This window comes from Meleagris gallopavo, chromosome 1, assembly GCF_905368555.1.
Source record: "Meleagris gallopavo chromosome 1, MGAL_WU_HG_1.1, whole genome shotgun sequence".
Lineage (NCBI taxonomy): Eukaryota > Metazoa > Chordata > Aves > Galliformes > Phasianidae > Meleagris > Meleagris gallopavo.
The window spans coordinates 22,970,179-22,989,045 of NC_139404.1; the positions used below are offsets into that span (position 1 = coordinate 22,970,179).

At 39.7% G+C, this 18,867-nt stretch overlaps 1 protein-coding gene across 5 annotated transcripts in view; it reads right to left on the minus strand.

Moving 5' to 3' along the window:
• Nucleotides 1–18,867, minus strand: part of CPED1 (cadherin like and PC-esterase domain containing 1) — a 142,841-nt gene that overhangs the window by 118,188 nt on the left and 5,786 nt on the right. For all 5 annotated transcript variants that reach the window (XM_010706395.4, XM_019612394.3, XM_085218744.1 and 2 more), the window contains exon 3: nucleotides 11,272–11,458. In XM_010706395.4, the coding sequence (XP_010704697.1) occupies nucleotides 11,272–11,458 (187 nt within the window). The remainder of the gene's footprint in view (nucleotides 1–11,271; nucleotides 11,459–18,867) is intronic.

An 18,867-nucleotide genomic window follows, 5' to 3' on the forward strand; every position in this document is an offset into this window, starting at 1 on the left:
CTGAACAAGGTTGGAATCTGTATGTAGGAATGTAGTGGGTTGGTGGCAAATTACAGTGAAGGCCCACACAGTGTAAAAGCTCTTTGCTATCTGAACCAACATCATGGAAAATAACATAAAAAATAAAAATTAAAAAAAAAGATTGGTTTTATTTCAGAAGTATATGAGTGCCTCTACCTAAAATGGGAGCACAGTGATGGCAGACACCATACTTCTAACAGCTGACCAGGGCTCAGAGCCAGCAAATGTTTCAGAAAGGGTGCACAGCTTCCAGCAGCCAGAATGCTGGGCAACACTAATGCAACAGTCCCTTAGACAGACTGCTCTGGGGACTGCCACAGGCTTCTGGCAGGACTGTCATCCACCCAGCTCTACTTTAGTGGACAAAAATATGACATTTGAGAATAGATACACATATTTATAAATCAGTCTCTGCTTGAACCCTATCAGAGCCAGGATTCATTCCATGATTTGAATGAGGGAAACATTTTAAAAATACTTGAATAAACAATTATCTATTGTTACCTTCTTCTCCTGTAGACTACATTTAAGAAACATTGCCTTGAACTGTCTAAAAGGATTTGCATATTACTCACATATTATAAACCTTGTATACCTCCACCTCAATTTCTTGTATTTCTTTTATTTCAGTGGACCTGCACATTGCTGCTTTCCCTTGGCCAACATGTTTATCCACTCAGACACTGGTGTTTTTCAGATTCTATCAACATGACATAATTTATTCCAGGAAAGTTTTAATTTTAGCTCACTGTGTAATCACCGTGCAATATTTTAATTATTGTAAATTCTAAGTCAGCCTAATGAATACCACTCTGCATTGGACTGTATGTTCTGTTTACATGACTAAAAAGAACATTCAAAGAAAGGCATGTTTAGTTACTTTATGACTAAATACCATCTTTTGTTTATAACTTTACAAAGTTCAATGTCCTTTCACTTTTGTTACGGACAAATAAAGAATTTGTCTTCCTCAAGGAAAAGAAGGCATTTGAAATGGGGTTTTTGGTACAAATCTGCAGTGGGTTTATTTTAGTGGTGCAAAGAAACTGTTTGTTTGCTCTTCTGCTAGAAAACACATATATGTTCTGCTAGTAATTAAAAAGGAGGATACACATTGTTCAGAAAAATATACAGTGCACTTACATTGTCTAACAAGAAACCACAGCCTCACATTATAGAGAGGCATTTACTTGGGTCTGCCAGAAACTGATCTGTTTTGTATTGCAACCAAGGATGCCTGTGGCATCTGCTTTCAACCCCTTGGCAAATAGCCAGGCATAACTGAAAAATTCAAAATTAAAATGTGACCACAACAGAGTATGTTTCTGGCATACATTTTTTTCCCTGAAACTATATGAACTAACATTTGACGAAAGCAGAAGAAATTTAACAAGCATTAAATATGCTTGTAATAGAGCATGCTCTGAGGATCACCACATTCCTAAGAATTTAGCTTGCTTAAGAAATTCCTTGCTTAACAACATACAAAAAGAATGCTTCTGAAATTTATGTTTTACTTGTCAAAACCTTTCATGTGACTCACAAAACATATATTTTGCATTAAGAAACAGACCAGCTTTGCATTCTGTCAGCAATATACTTTTACCAAGAGTTAACCAAAATGATTTTTGGTAAGAAAGTTATATCTGCTACTCTTAAATATATGTGTGCATTTGTGTTGTAACCCACAATACAATTCTGTGGCTCGCCTCAGCATTATTATTTTACACAACATTTCAAATTACTTATTTGAGATAGAATGATCTTGTGCTTTTGCTGGCATACTCAGATCTCCAGCCCTGCTTACTTAACCTCAACTCCACAGGGTTGTTTACATTTGCAGAACCTGATTTCAATTTACTTTAATTTTCTCAGAGACTTTTGTATTTATAAAAGCTGAGCATCTAGTGACCTCTCTATTCCTGACATTTCCTTTACTCTCCACTATGAAAAAGAACAAAAACCCCAGTGTCTCATTTCTGTTCCAAAAAAACTAAACTGCTTCCTTCAGTGGGTTGGTCTTTGTAATTGAAAATGGCAACCAGATGTTTACAGAACACACCAGCAATTTTCCTTGAGGCCTTTACTCTTTATAATTGTTTGCTGAAGTTAGTTGGATTTCATGGAAACTTGTCTGAGGCTGTAGCAGAGTGCGAAACCAATCTCTTCCTGACTATCCTCCAAATAATTTAAAATAAAAAGCTAAAAAGAAGTTAGAAATAACGCTACATATTCATGTTAATACATCCCAAACTCCATACGTACATAACCTCTTACTTAAGGAAGAAATTTAGCTCTTAGGAATTCACACTGGTTCACAAAAATCATTTTATTTCAGAACATGTCATTTTCTTTCTACCTTCTTCAACTTCAGCTGTCTATACGCAATGCATCTCTGATTTTGTGGTCCTTCCCCTTTCCCTACTCCTGTCAGGAATGTTCTTGTTTTTTTGTTTTTTTGTTTTTTTAGAAAGTTTTGTATTTTAAGAAGATGTTACAAACTACGTACTGCTGGGGCCTCAGTTAAAGCCCTGACTCACAGGTGATTTGTACATGGAGTCTCTCCATCTGCTTCAGAAATAGCTGTGTTTCCCTGTTCAGTTCCTTACTTGCCTCATTTCCTTCTGACTAGCCAATAAATTTCAGATCTGTGAGTCCATCTCATTCCCCCACATTGGAACACAGGAAACCCAATAATGTTCTTATCTGTTTTTTTTTTTTTTTTTCTGATGGCCTCTAACAAGGGATGCCCCACAAATCCAGGTAATGCATATGATTACTTTGCTAGTTTTACACCTCAGCACCCCTTAATATTGAAACTATTTACTAGGACACAAAGTACTGACTACTCTTTTTTTCCCTGGCAGTAACCATTTACTGTATTTTATGTTAACAAATACATTCCCCAAGTCATCTCAGTCCTCATATTCATTTAAGAAAGAGCACTTCTGCTCTTTCCCCATCTCCAGTCTGTCCTCTAATTCTTACTACTTTTGCTGATATAGAATGTCCTGAAAAATAAGAAGTGAATGTCTGACAGTCACCAGACATGGCCTTGGGGGCCTCTAAAACTTATGGCTGTAGTTAATTCTCTAGACTAATTAGCAGCCCTAAGGACAATATTACTGGGTGCATTTATGAAGTAGCACTTCTGCGAGTTCCCACCTTGCTGCTGGCCAGATGTCAGCAATTAAGCTGTTTCTTCTGCTGATTTAGCTTCTGTTCAAAAGTGAGGAGAACCAGAGATGATACAATACATTAACTGAATAACATAAATATACACAGCAAGAGCCATGTATTTTCATCCTGTTTTTGACAGTGACTTAAATGGTTTTTATTCTTGTTTCTTCATCTCTAAGATTCATGTGGTCACATTTCTCCACTTCTGAGGCCTAATGTAAATAGAAGTGGGCAGACATAGACATTAACTTCCTGTAGAGATTTTCTTTAAACAGCAGTTTTTCCAAAAGCCACCCAATAAAGCAGAATGGAAAAGAAATGACAAACTATGATTTGGAAGGATGCTTTTTCATAGAGGCAGAATTTTCTTTCCTCTGTCCCCAATTGCTTCTACTGTCAAGCAGCACCCAGAGAGAGCCAGAAACCCGCAGCTATCATCATTCTCCATCTGCTGAGCACCTGTGCTTGCTCCTGTAGGCTTGTGCCTCCTGATATTCCCCTAGCAGCAGCTTCTCAGGCAGCAGCCATTGGGTGCAGGGAAGCAGCAGAGCACTCCATGTAGAGCTGAGAATGGAAGCATAAACAATGTCTGCTATATCAATTCATCAGTCTTCAAATCAGCATTTTACAGCAGAATATGTCATATTTGAATGTATTCAGGATGCTTTAGCAATGAGGGATTATACTCTCCTTGCTGAAATATCTAAGTAATGGTATGGGATGCCACCTTAAATGCCACACAGATCTTCAGAGCCTATCGCATGGAGAGAAGAGCCGAGATTCCCTTGGATTTGCTCACTCTGGTCTGTTGCCTCACTCATCTCTTCCTAAGCAGCTCCACCCAAGTACTGCTCCCACAGCTGCAAAAATTCAGATCATCTCAAAGTCAGCTGCTGGAACTTAAGATTACTCTACACAGCCAAGCTGTATGAATTACAGCATGCTGTTAAAATGGCAGAAAACTGAAGAGAGTTCAATGCAATCATACTGATAAAGTTAAGAAAGGGGAAATAACTTCAGATCTAATATTCTTTGCAATATATTTAAATTTAAAGATACTTACTTACAGTATATGATTTCCACTGAACAATTTCAGGCAAATGAATATGACATGAAATATCATGGTATTGATTTCAGTTGAAAAAAATATCAAGATTTATTAAGCCAGGAGGCAAGTATTGACCAAAGCTAGAATGGGTTGTTCTATGGAACAATACATCACAAATAAATAAATAAATAAAAATAAATCAAACAAACAAACAAAAAAACCAGCAACAAAAAACCTCAAAACCAAATCAATATATGTGCTGTGACAATCTTTCTAGAAGTCAGAGTAAAGTTTAAATCGTTCACCACAGTACTCTAAAAATAGGAAATAATGTAAAATCAATAGAATGGAAATGGTTTATGATTCTTTTTTAAAGTTATCCACTGCCAGTGCACAAACTTCCACCAAAGTATTAGAATTACCATTCTAATGGTAGGATAGCAGGGAGCATACGACATTACAGAGCATTCAGTTTGCCAGCTGCACAGTTGCTTTCTTCTATGGCCAAACTAACCAACTAACATTAAGGCTGTGTAGAAACTTTCCAGCTCCGAAGGCTAGCTGTAACAACAGAATTTTCCATGTAACTGCAGAATTAATTTCAAACTGTCTGGTCAGATTTGTAGTGTACAGCTGCACATGTTTTTTAGAGCCTTCAACTTTCTGAGCTTTGCATAATTGTTAGTAAAGGTGAAGAACTGAGAAAAGAAGCAAACGATTATTAAGGGAGAGTCACCATTGCCAAATGAATCAGGCATATGGAGCAAAGGGCAGAAATGCTGGCAGTTTCAAAAAGAAAGATATAAGTAGTTCATTTAATTCTTTCTTCCAGTTTATTTCTTAGATGTAATGTGAGAAAAGTATGCAATTCAAGGAAAACTTAGAAAGCTGACAGCAATTACAGAACATTATTTTTGGAAGGCAGAAATGCATTCTGGTGCCTCAAATGTCTGAAATTAACTTTTCTTAGGGAAAAACACTATGAAAATATTAGCAAGCCATCACAGAATCATCAGGACTCACAAGCCCTCTCAATCTGCTGCGGCCCCAGAGATGAGTTTCTTAGGCTGAAAGGACAAGGAAGAAGGCAGAAGACTCTGGAAGATATTTTGAAGGTTCTCTAGCATTTGCCTTTCTTTCTTAGGGAGGACCTAAGGATGTCTGAAGGATGTCTGAAGCAAGACAGTTCATCCCACTTACCTCTGACAATGCAAAACAGCTCTGTTCTGGGTTGAGGGAAGGAAAGTAAACCCTCAGGAGAAAGCCAAGATATGTGGGACTTTCTTAATCCTTCTTTTGATCCTAAATTCTATGAGGCTGTGTGACACCAGTTTCAAACTCCCCCAAGGCTATGTTAAATGCAGAACCTGTCCCAGAGTTTATGCCTGTATTGTCATATTTCAGGAAGAAGCAAGACATTAAGCATTAAGATATTCTGCCTAAATGGCAAAAAAAAAAAAAAACCCCACAAGTGTGTCATTTATAGATGGCCTAGACAACTTGGTATCTTTATAATCAGTGGTTATCCAATCTCATTTGAACTGCCTGTATTGTTAAGGAGTTATCACAGGTGCTGCAAATAGAATCACAGAATGACCAAGGTTGGAAAAGACCTCCAAGATCATACAGTCCAACCATCCATCCATCACCAACATTTCCCACTAAACCATGTCCCTCAGTACAACATCCAAATGTTTCTTGAACACCTCCAGGGACAGTGACTCCATCATATCCCTGGGCAGCCCATTCCAGTGCCTGACCACTAATGTCCAACCTGAATCTCCCCTGGTTCAACTTGAGGCCATTCCCTCTCATCCTATCGCTAGTTTCATGGGAGAAAAGCCCAAGTCCCACCTCACCACAAGCCCCCTTCAGGTAGTTGTAGAGAGCGATGAGGTCACCCCTGGGCCTCCCCTTCTCCAGACTAAGTAATCCCAGTTCCTTTAGCCACTTCTCACAAGACTTGTGCTCCAGACTCCTCATCAGCTTTGTTGAACTTCTCTAGACACGCTCCAGGGTGTTGATGTCTTTCTTGTAGTGAGGGGCCCAAAACTGAACACAGTACTTGAGCTGCAGCCTCACCAGAGCTGAGAACAGAGAGATGATCACTCCCCTGCTCCTGCTGACAATATTATTTCTGATACAAGCCAGGATGCCATTGGCCTTCTTGGGACAGCTGGGTACACTGCTGGCTCATATTCAGCCAAACATTGACCAATACCCCCAGATCTGGTTCCTCTGCACAGTCTTCCAGTCGCTCTGCCCTAAGTCTGTAGTGTTGCCTGGGATTGTTGTGGCCAAAATGCAGGACCTGTCCCTTGGTCTTGTCGCCGTCCCATTAGCCTTGGCCCAGTGATCCAGGCTGTCCAGACCCCTCACAGGGCTTTCCTACCCCCAGGCAGATTGACACTTCCTGCCAATTTGCAAACTTACTGAGGGTGCACTCAATGCCCTCATCCAGGTCATCAATAAAGATACTGAATAGGACAGGCCCCAATTCCATCCCCTGGGAAACACCGTTCGTGACCGATCCCCATCTGGATTTGACTCCATTCACCACCACTCTCTGGGCCCAGCCATCCAGACAGTTCTTTCAGTAAAGAGTGTACCTGTCCAAGCCGCAGGCTGCCAGTTTCTCCAGAATACTGCAGGAGACAAAGGCTTTGCTGAAGTCTAGGTAGATCACATCAACAGCCTTCCCCTCATCCACCCAGCAGGTCACTCAATCATAGAAGGAGGCTTGATCCCCTGGTTGTCTTGCACATGCCATGTGATCTCCCTCAAGATGATCTGTTCCCCAGATCCTCTCTGCAAACCTTCTTGTAGATGACAGTCACACTGACAAGCCTCCAATCCTTTGGGACCTCTCTGGTTGACCAGGAACACTGATGATGGAAAGTGGCTTGGCTATCACCCCCACCAGCTTCCTCAGCACCCTCAAGTGGATCCCGTCCAGCCCCATAGACTTTTGGCAGCCCAGACGAAGTAGTAGTCTCTGTTTCCATTTTAATAATGGGAAATTTATTCTGCTCCCCATCCGAGACTTCCAGGTCATGGGGTAGAGCACCCCGAGGATAACTGGTCTGACTTTTAAAGACAAACTTAAAGAAGGCACTGAGAACCTCAGTCTTTTCCTTATCCTCAGTGGTTCACACTCACCATGTCAAAATGGATCTAGCTCAATAGTGGTTGCATACCCAAGATGACAGTCTGAGCTCTGCAAAACTTTACTATCACATTATTGCCTATTAAAACAGCAGTGCCTGCCTATCTCCATCCCAGCAGCACAGAGGCACATTAAGCCTTACAGCAAAATTGGCTCATTTAGGCCTGCCACTAAAAGAAGACTCAAAGCAGCTCAGAGGAGGCACAGCTATTATCTGCCCATGGACTTTTCCCTCCATATGGGTTTAATTGGAAAGGAATGAAGAAAGCATAGCTTCTTTCTCATTAAGCAAAGCTGTGTAAGAATTTACTGACAAAAAAACTATTTTTCAGTGAAAAATTAGGTGTTTGAATAATCTGTATTTTACTACAGAAAGCATCTGTATAAATTTTTCATAAGAAAGCCATAAACTAGTCTTTTTGCCTGTAAAAACAAACAAAAATATGCTTTTTCTTTTCAGCAACTACCCTCCAGTTACCAAACCTCAAAATATTTTGGTTGTTTTGAGAGAAACAAAAAATTTCCACTGAAGAAAGATATTCCCACTGAAGAAAAATATTCCTGTAGCATTTATCCCTGGCAGTAAGGAATTCAAAACAATGCTGCAGCCCAGGTGCGTGGCATCTCTATGGCAGATCAGTGTGCAGAGCTGTCACACTGGGTTTCAAAACAGGAGCCGAACTGGTCCCAAAACTCATAATGGGCCAGCGCAAAATAGTTAGGAATGTTTTGTGGTGAATTTTTTTTCCATATATGACTTCTGCTAGACTCTTGGCTCACTGCCATTCTAAACAAAAATTCCTTTTGAAATTAAACTGAACATTCAAAGATAGATGGGTAAGACAGACCGCACTGAAAGTGCACAAAAATAAAGGCACCAGACAAGAGCTGCTACATAATACCAAATAAAAAGGAATGACATTTAACAGATTTTTTTCACAGCCTTCATGATCCTTGATTCTCAGTCCATTACCTTTATCTTTTTAATACAGGCTCCAAGGAATGCACTTTAAATCAATTATAGTGCTCCTATTAGAAAAATGTTATGACAAAACATAGCTCAAAATATCCTTCTCCAAAATGTGGTCTATAAAGCACTCTCCCATCCAGAACAGTAAAACCCATCATTTGCTGGCAAAGAAAAATAACTTCAAGCTGAACTTGTTTTGTTCTAAATAAAGATCATTGTTTTGGTATGCAGACAAGTTCTTTTACTTACTTTTGCTTTTAAAATGTGACTTTAAAGCTAAGCACTTACATAACAAATGGAAAACTTAACGGCAAGCTTCTGTTGTCATGAAATGGAATTAGTGACGTCTTACTCTTTACCTTAATCCGAAAAAAATACTTTTTTTCAATGCATCTAAATTCTGGGAGCTGCAAAGCGTTTTTTGGAAAAGAATTAAAATTGTTTTTGTCTGTTTTTTGACTACTGGAAAATCACTGCTGGAACTATCGGTACTAGACAGACTGTAAAACATAAATGTCCACAATCAAGTTCATTTCTGCAGAGGTGGTGTTTGGAGGGTAAAAACCTATACTGAAGAACCTGAACCTGATTTGATCACTGTAGCAAAATCTAGTACAGTGATTTTTTTCCAAGGCCTAACTGAACTTGGCATGCCCAGTTCTTCAGCCATTTGAAACCAAAATATTTCACACAGATGGTGAAATACAAATGGTCCCCAGAGATGCTGCCTTGTCTTTGCAGTCTGACACTAGAAAAGACTGTAAGCACACTCTGTCTTGTCACTCTAAGATGGAAAGTACACAAGGCAAGAAGTAGATGAAAGGTGACTATGAAAAGTGATTGCAGTAAAAGAGAGCAAGGCACAGACAATTTATTGGTACCCAATGCAGCCTGCCAAGAAATGTATATGTATCTCATTTTCAAGAAAGTTTCTTGGAGACAGTTGAAATTTATGGTAGAATCTTGAGCAGCCTCAAACATGCTGAATAATTATGTTTTTCATCTATTAAACTATTCAGATCAGCTAAAGCACAAAGCAAAACTGAGCTTTCTGATAGCCCCAGAAATTTACTACAGATCTGAATGATACAAATGCCACTCTCTTTGGCATGAGAAACAACCAACTACATTATTTTAGAGGTTGGACTCCATGATCCTTATGGGTCCCTTCCAACTTGTATAATTCTATGATTCTATTTTACTACTAACAGAATAGCAGCCTGTGTGTGTTTTTCAATGCCTTCCCATTCCAAAATTGACTTCCAGAATACCAAGTTGAGATCACAGTTTGACTTCGTATCTCTAAAGTGTCCAAGATCACTTAACCACAGCCAGCATATATAACTTGTGACCAAAGCTCTTCTATCAGGCACAATATAACTCCACATCACAAAACTATAGGTCTTTGTGCAAGACATGAAGCTTCTTCAGCAGCCTTTTAACAACAGATCAAATTTCCACAGGAACTAAGAAATAACTAACAGCAATTTCCTTCAGCTTCTACTACAAGTTCAAAATGAACTTGTGCGTCATGTTTTTTAACAAGCTTACTGCGTATATTACAAAACTGTTACAGAATTATAGATATATTAAGGTTGAAAAAGACCACTAAGATCATCTAGTCCAACCATTGACCCATCCCTACCAATCTTGTACCTCAGTGCCACATCTGCCCTTTTCTTGAGTACCTCGAGGGACGGTGACTGCACCACTTCCCTGGGCAGCCAGTTCCAATATGAGAATGGAAGTCGAGCTCAAAAGGCTTTTTGGAGAAGGGTTTTCTGTGAGTAAGAAAGTACCTATTCTCCAGTTGCTATCTGGAGTCATACAAGATTTAGCATCTTTCTCTATCTTTCTGTTTTCAATTTTTTAAGAGAGAAAAAATAACTGAGGAACTCAAGGAAAGGTTAAAGGATATACAGCGCTGCGGAGTACTAATCTAATTACACCAATACAGCATTTGTCTGTACAAATTACTGGGAAAATGCATTCTTTTCATTGACAAGATGGTATATTTTGGTTGGCTTTTAATCTACTTCCCTGGACTTACTTTTCAAGAGAAGATTGACTAACTGCATCACAATAACAGTTTCTATTTTAAGATTTGTTGACAAGCTTTGCTCTACCCATTTCACTTCACACCTTCAAAAAAAATAGTGTCTTCCTCATACTGACACTGTTTAGAACTGCGTGTCCGAACTGTGAACATTTTAAAAGTGAATACTTCTGGTTTTACCACACTTTCCAACAGTTTCACTACAAAATTTGCTAGAATATGCAGAAGCAGTGTAAAGCACCAATTTCACAGGACCAGGAGTAACCATGCATTTTTATAACTCTGCTTCAGGGATGAGTCGTCCTGGTGGAAACAGGAAGAAGCAGACAGCAAGAGAAACACAGCTTGATTCTCTAATTAAAGGGGTGCTGCTGCAGGAAATAAGTCACACACACAATCACAGAATGGCCAGGGTTGGAAGGGACCTCAAGGATATTTCCTCAGGAAAAATCATACCTTCATGCATGCAACTTTCGTTTAAGAGAGAAAATGAGAAAGAGGGAAATGGTGCAGATATTTGTTACATATCATAAAATCCTCTAGTGAAACACACTTAGTTATTGGTGGAGTCAGTATGAGAACTCATCAGGAACTGAAATGACCTAACCTGGCTCCCAAGACTACGATGAATCACTGTTGCATTTTTTTTTATAGAAGTAGTTTCTAATGGAAGAATCATCAAATTGTGAAAATTATCTGCGTAGCTGTAAAGGGTTAGAATTTGGCCTTAATCACACCAATAGTATATAAGCTTTACCTCTGTGGAAAAATGTTGGAACAATAGCTAACATTTAGCAATGATCTCATTAACTAAGTCAAGTTATTCTTACTGTGATAAGGGCCCTCATGTCTCAGGTCTTCCACCAATCTCCTGTTTTCAAGGACCGTGACTGAATATCCATGCTTTGCCAGGATGCGTTGATAGAGCTGATGCTCAGTTTTGCTGTGGGCAGGAGGTGCGTACAGAATTGCTCTTCTCGTACGGCTTCCAAAGTACTGGAGAACAGTGTCTTCAATCTACAGCAAACAAAGCAAAGACAGTGGTTCTAAGACAGCATCTTTCAGGAGCATAATACATAGCTGTTGTTTTACACAAAAATACAGTAGCAAATTACAGTGACAATCTGGGAAGTATTTCTGGTATAATAAGGGACTTCTGCCTTACATAAGGCATAAAAAAAGGATGCTCCTTGTGGGAGATAGGTCACTAATATATATAGTAGTCTAGTTATTCTTTTGCAGTAAAAACACCATTAAGAGATGAGATTTTCTTTTGTGAAAAGTATTTGTCTTTGGGATTGAAACATGCCAACATTTAAGAGATTTAATTCAGGATGTTGTTAGCTCTTGACAAGTTCATGAATTTTAACCAAGAAGTAGTCAAAAGTATCTCCTCCAAAAACAAAGTTATTCCATGAATTCTAATTTTAGTAAGCTTATCTCTGAACGTAGGAAATGTTACACAAACAAGGCACCACCATTTTTGCACAGAAGACCACACTGAAAAAAGAGACAGATGTTTTAATATAAACAAAAGCATTCGAAAAGTGTCCTGTTGTTTATGTGCCTGAGATGTAGTGTTAAAGTCACTCAGCAGTATGTTCACCAGCTAGCAGGGACGTCTAACTGGCAGCCCACAGGCTGCACGCAGCCCGGCCCAGCTCACACTGCAGCTGTCTCGGGCCCAATGCCATCATGGCAGCACCTCTACCCCTTAGGCCAGAAATACAACTGTCACTCAGCACCGAATGAACATCAGTGTGCTGCTAACCCCACCTGAGCTGAAATCAGGGAACAGCACACAGTGCAGCACTAACTCAAATTATGGCAAATAAGTTTATGGATTTGATACATTGGCTAAGCACAGTCCTCTGAACAGCAAAAAATATGCAGCTGTGCTTTCCATTTTGATAAGGGAATTTGAAGACAGTTTTCAAGACTGCAATAAAAAAATCATCAATTTTTTATTTATTTGCAAGTCCATTTTCATTGAACATAATTATTCATGAATATTCAAATTGAATGTACAGAGTTGCAATTAAAAAATTGATCATATCTCTTTACCAAAGTTTCATAAGCCTACTCTTACCAGAGAGAAATTTCACACAATCTTTATTCATGTCAGTGCTTTTTGGCAGTACATACATTTGTGAACAATTATTTTCAAGGATGCAGTACAGGAAGGTTTTGCACTTAGGTCAAGGTAATCCCAGACATGTATACAAACTGAGAGAAAAAGTCCTTGAGAATAGCCCTGCTGAGAAGGACTTAGGGGTCCTGGTTGATGAAAAACTTAACATGAGCCAGCACTGTAGGCTTGCAGTCCAGAATGACATCCTGGATTCCATCAGAAGAGAGTGGCCAGCAGGGCAAGGGAATTGACTGTTCCACTCTACTCTGCCCTTGTGAGGCTGCAGCTGGAGTACGGAGTCTGGGGCTCCCAACGATGTAATGATGTGATGCTTTAGAAGAGGGTGCAGAGGAAGGTTGTGTTAAAGAGTTGGAGCACCTCTTCTATGAAATTAGGCAAAAGGAACTGGGCTTGTTCATCCTGGAAAAGATAGTGCTGCAGGGAGACCTCATTGGGATGTTTGAATATTTAAAGGGAGTTTATAATCGTGAGGGAAATCAACTTTTTTTAAAAGGGTAGTAAAAGATAGTGATAGGACAAGGGGGAAGGGTTTAAAATTACAGGAGGGGAGATTTAGATTTGATTTCAGAAGGAAATTTTTTACTGAGATAGTGGTAAGATGCAGGGACAGGTTACCTAGAGAGGTTGAGGATGTTCCATCTCTGGAGTTGTTTAAGGCCAGGTTGGATGGGACCCTGGGCAATCTAGTACTTAATGTAGTGGTTGGCAACTCTGCCTGTGGCAGAAGGGTTGGAATTTAAAGATCCTTGAGATCCCTTCCAACCCAAGCCATTCTATGATTCCATGAAGAGTAAAATTTTATCAGAAATCTCTAATGAACACCTTAAGAGCTCACTAAAAGCTGCAACTACTGCCACAGAACCAGCCTGATGCAGTACTTTCACAAAAACAGTCACATATCCCACTAGTTTTATAATTTAATTGATCTCTCTTTTATATACTTTAATAAAAACATTAAAAACTGAAATATGTGTTGTTACTTATATACATTAACTATATAATATATTTTATGAGGGCTGCTTGGAAAGTAATGCACCTGTTCTACAATGTTGGCTCACAACATCAGAGATAGATGTTGATGGTATGGCATAGAGGATGAACCTTCCTACCATTACATGTTGTTGCCATGTGACAGATGACAGCAGAGGGGCAATCTGACACAATGGTGCCTGACATGGAAGAGCATATGAAGCAAAGGTATGTCACTGAATTCTTCCATGTGGAAAAAATGGTACCCATTGACATTCATCAATGCTTGCTGAACCTTCATGGAGACCAAACAGTGGATGTACACACAGTGAGGGGTGTGTGGTGCATTTCAGCAGTGACAACGGAAACAGTGGGTCCTCTCCGCTGGTGATGATTTTTATGAGTATAGCATGATGCCTCCTGTTCATTGCTGGTGAAAATGCATAACAAATGGTGGTAACAACGTTGAAAAAGCATGTTTGAGCATTTGCTCTATTAAATATTGTTATTGTGTTCTCTGTATCAATTATAGTTTTCATTGAAATAATTAGGAGGCATTATTTTGGAGCAATCTTTGTACATGCAGCCCAAGACAATTCCTCTTCACCCAGTGTGGCCCAGGCAAGCCAAAAGGTTGGACACCCACGAGCTACAGGATGCAGTTTTAAGTTATGCCTGGCTTCAGTTAAAGCTTCTCCATGGCAGAGAGAGCTACAAACTATTTTAGAGTCCTGAGCCTTAATGCCTCTAATCTGTTTGTGTTCCAGAGCCGACATCCACTGTGGAAAAGATTGGTGTAATTGATTAGAGGATCCTGAAATACAGCTAGATACAATGCTATCTAAGTCTTGTACATAATAATTGCTAAATGTGCAACCCCAAACTACTCAGTCATTGAGATACTCAAATAAATGATGATCACATGCTAATCAGAGGAAGCACAAATAGCACATGCTGAAGTCACAGGAATTATGTTACGTAACCCTGTCAAATGTCCTCTCCTGTCCTTGCAGTATTTTTAAAATGTGTTAGTCCTGCACCTAGCACGGTGCAGTTTCCCCACCTTGACATGCTCCACTTCTTTCTCATGTACTCCTTCACCCATTATTCCTCTCCTTTTCTCTCCTTTCTGTCCCTCGGGTAACTCCAGAAGCTGCTGGCAGCAGTTCCCCTCCACTTCCTCCTCTCTCCCTCCCTGTTCCTAAACCCAGCCCTTGTCCCTGCCTCCCCACCCCCACCCGGCACCACTCCCCCGTTGCCTTCTCCACAGCATTACTGCTGCATAACATCACATGCTGTGTGACCAGATGTTTCCCACTTTCCATTTCACTTGCAACATGGAAGAAAATCAATGAAGAAAGACACCTCCAGCTTAATTTTGCAAACAAATTCACTTTTCCATCCCACGTTTGCTGCAATGGCCAGCACTGCAGGGTGAACTAAGGACACACGTAGAGCACTAAGGAGATGCAAACCAAGACACATTTGTGTCTGGCTTCTGGCTTGCGTTTGCAGCTTGCCCCACTGACATCCCTCCCCATGCAGCTGAGACTGTCTGCTTTCTGGAATGAATCCCATCTCAGGCTTTATTGTACTCTATGTGCATCCCCCTTCACTCTCTGTTAGCACATTTTTTTTCATGCAGCTAATAAAAGCTGCTATGAAAACATATCTGCTTAAAACAAATGGTAATAGCTTTTACTGTGAGCACCCCATGACAATTTTATTCTCCCCCGCAAGCAACAGTCCCCAGGCTCTGTGCCAGCATGGCTGCTGCCTCGCAGACCACACCTGTGGTGCCAGGCCTCCGTGCTGTGTGACGCTGTATGAGCAGCTCCTCCCCCTCTCACTGAAATGTTTTCTTTCCTCTTGTTTAGCAGATGCAAATCCTTCCTTAGTGTTCCTCTGCTTTCCAGCACTGAAGACCCCCTCTCTGCTTTCCCAACCATGAGGCTGGGGGAGGACAAATGATGCATGGAGGCCCTGTGAGCCCATGGCAGCCTCGTTGTGTCACTCTCACTTGTCCTACGGGAAGGGACAGGCCAGTCAGAGCCTCAGGCCATGGGTGTCTGAATCTGCCTGACACAGGCCTGGGAGGAGGGGGAAGGCCTAGCTGGGGACAAGCCCTCCTATGCCTCAGACATTGGCCAAGAGTTTCACCACTTCTAGCTGCCGGCTCTCCAAAAGAGATGATGGGATCTTTGGGATACTGAGACAACTTGGAGCCCTAAAGTTAAAATCATCACCTGATGCCTAACCTACCACTGCTAAACAAAATGAAGTAGCTCTCTGCCTTTTACGGTGCTTGCTTGAGATCCATGCATAGCGTTGCCAAATTTATTTCCTCTGCCCTCTCCTTTGCTTTCAGAGCTATTTGCAGTCCAGGTTAAAAGATTCACTGTGTTCTTTCTATTTTTTTCCCAAGATAGTGCAGTGTAGGGAAGGTTTTCTTTGTTTTTCAGCTCCTCATTGGAGACACAGAATTTAAAACATTTTGGCCAACTTCACGCTTGTAGCAGATGATTTCGTATTTTTTTCCAAAGCTGTACATAAACTATCTTACACCGCTAGCCATGCTGATCTAGTTACATTTCCAATACTATAGCAACAACAGTCATGTTTCTGCACCTAAGGAGACTGCTGGTTTTTATAAGATGTTTCTCAGTCATAAAAATGCAATCTGGGCAGAGGGTTTGTATAACATAGGCGAAGTGCAAAAGAGGAAAATAAGTTATTCCCATATTTTGACATTTTATGGTCCTGATTATTTTTAATTTTTTTTTTAATTCATAACTTTTATGTGCAACAGGCTTAGAAAAAAAATGTTTGATAACATTTTGAATATTCAGGTGTTAAATGACAAATGCTTTAATACTCAAACCATTTTACTTCCTCTTCTTCAGTTTGAAATTTCAAACTATTTGTTATCATTTCAGTTTACAACAGAGTTGGTACACCTGTGTGAAAGGGATTGGTGATGAATTTCTATGCTCTTCACCTTACCAAGAGAAAAATGTGGCTGTCTTCACTGAAATTAATGACGCTTTACAGCAAAGATGAGATTTGCCATATGATACAGGATAAGATGTACGTCTGCTTTGACATGATATACCTGCTGTTACAACAGCTTGCAAACCACTGTCCTTAGCTAAGTGACTGACCTCATTTTAGTGCAATTGGCTGTTACACAGATGACCCACAGTCTTAGCAACTCGTCTAAGGAAACATGATAGACTCTCTGGAGCATATAAAAATGCATGAAAATGAATGTTTTAATTTTGTTTCCAGTTTACAGAATAACTTAAGAAAAAAAAAAAAAGCAAACTGAACTCCATAGAGTTTATTATGATTGGGTTTTTTTGTTGTTTTTTTGTTGTTTTTTTACAAAAACCTGTCTATATAAATGCAGATTCCTCTGAGGTCTTAACAAACTAGATCAACAGCTAAATTTACATAACGAAATGTTCAAGAATTACCTAACTATCCTTCTTGGACTGAAAACAGACATCTACTATCTGAGCTGTACTTGCTAGTTTTGTCTACCTGCAAGTTTCACATCACTATGAAGTTCTGTGTTGAAGAGAAAATGTTTTGACATGTTCCTTTAAACAAGTTTATCCACTTCTAGGTTACAAATGTAAAAAGACAGAATAAGTTTTATTAGTCTTTGAATCGTTCCTGTATTTTACAGAATTTCTGGTTTGTTCTAAAAATCCAGAATTTGGTCAGTAATTGAGTACTACAATATGTAATTACTGTTGTTTTGGCCAAGAAGAAAATAGCAAAGATATTTTAAATTGAGGGGAGAAAAGCAGTTTCTTGGCATTTTTTTCAGATTCCAAAAAGGTTGCGTAATTCCATAAATATTGATGCATTTTCTCTGCCTGGCAAGGAAGCAAATATACAGTCTGAAATCTTATCATATAATTTAATTGACCATCATTTCAACTGCAGAAACAAAATTCTTCTTCCTAAAATAAAGGTTCAACTCATGTTCGCCTGAGCTTCTCTCAGGAAAAAAAGTTAAAAACTGTGAAACATCTCAGCTACCCAGTTCTGATGGTGTTAGTCCCTGTGTCAGTGACAGGCAGCTTTTCTTACAACAAGATTGCCACTGCTGTCCAACAGCAAGGACGGCCTTGTCCAACAGCTTCAAACATTTTGACTTCAATTTACTTTTACCCTACTGCTTTCTACAGGGACTGTCCCCTCCCTGGAAGCATTCAAGGCCAGGCTGGATGGGGCTTTGAGCAACCCTGTCCAGTGGGAGGTGTCCCTACCCTACAGCAGGTGTGCTTTAACTAGATGATCTTAAAGATCCCTTCCAACCCAAACCACTCTATGATTCAGTGATTCTCCAAAAATATACATAAGCAACTATGCAGACTGAAGGCCCTTAACACAAAAAGCGACTATAGAAGAAATAATATGAAAGAGAACCAATCTTCCATAAGAAACACCAGCATTATTAGTATATGTTTAAAGGTAGAGCCCAAATTTCTACTTAGCAGTGAAGGTGCCTTTGCTAGCTAAATACTGCCTGGCACAACTACATTTCCATAAATTTCCATGAGTAGTACTCCAGAGGCACAATCATGCTAATATTAGCTAACATTAATAAGAATGATAGTAACTTAGCATGTGGTTCTAATGCCCTAAGTGGTTCATTTACAAAACTGTGCAGATCTTTATTAATTCCAAATGTGACTTTTAAATTCCTTTTCATGCTTGCATGAAAGCTTATAGAAATAGTAAGCTCGTTCATACTACTGTTGTATTTGAAGTGTACATAGCCCCTTTATCAGGAATTCTCAAAGAAGTTAATTTCCTGCTTGGAGGACACTTGCATGTGTTGCCTTTATTATTCTGTTAGATTTCCTAATAAGAAAGGACTGGGTTGTAGAATAAAATGGTTGGAATGTTATTCTCCTTCCAATTGTTTGCTGAGAAAATACAGAACAAGCAACTAAATCATTGGCACTATGATGGCTGGTGTCTGATGACTTCAGAAATCCAGGATTAAAACTACAGTTATTTGCACAGTCATCACAGCACGGAACTCATTTTTAAGAATGTCTTTGCTTATAATTGCCTGCAGACTGTGGCACCAACTGTTTTGTGCTGGGAACAAATGATGAGCCATATCTTACCAACACAGCAAAACAGATGAGTTTAAGGACAGGACTCCAGTGAAGCACATAAGCGAGATTCCCTCTATTTCGCTCCCACCACTTGCTGCTGATGCATCTTTCTCAAAGTTCTCTTCCTGTAAAGTCTCCACCCTGCCCCTCCTTCCTGACTGCTA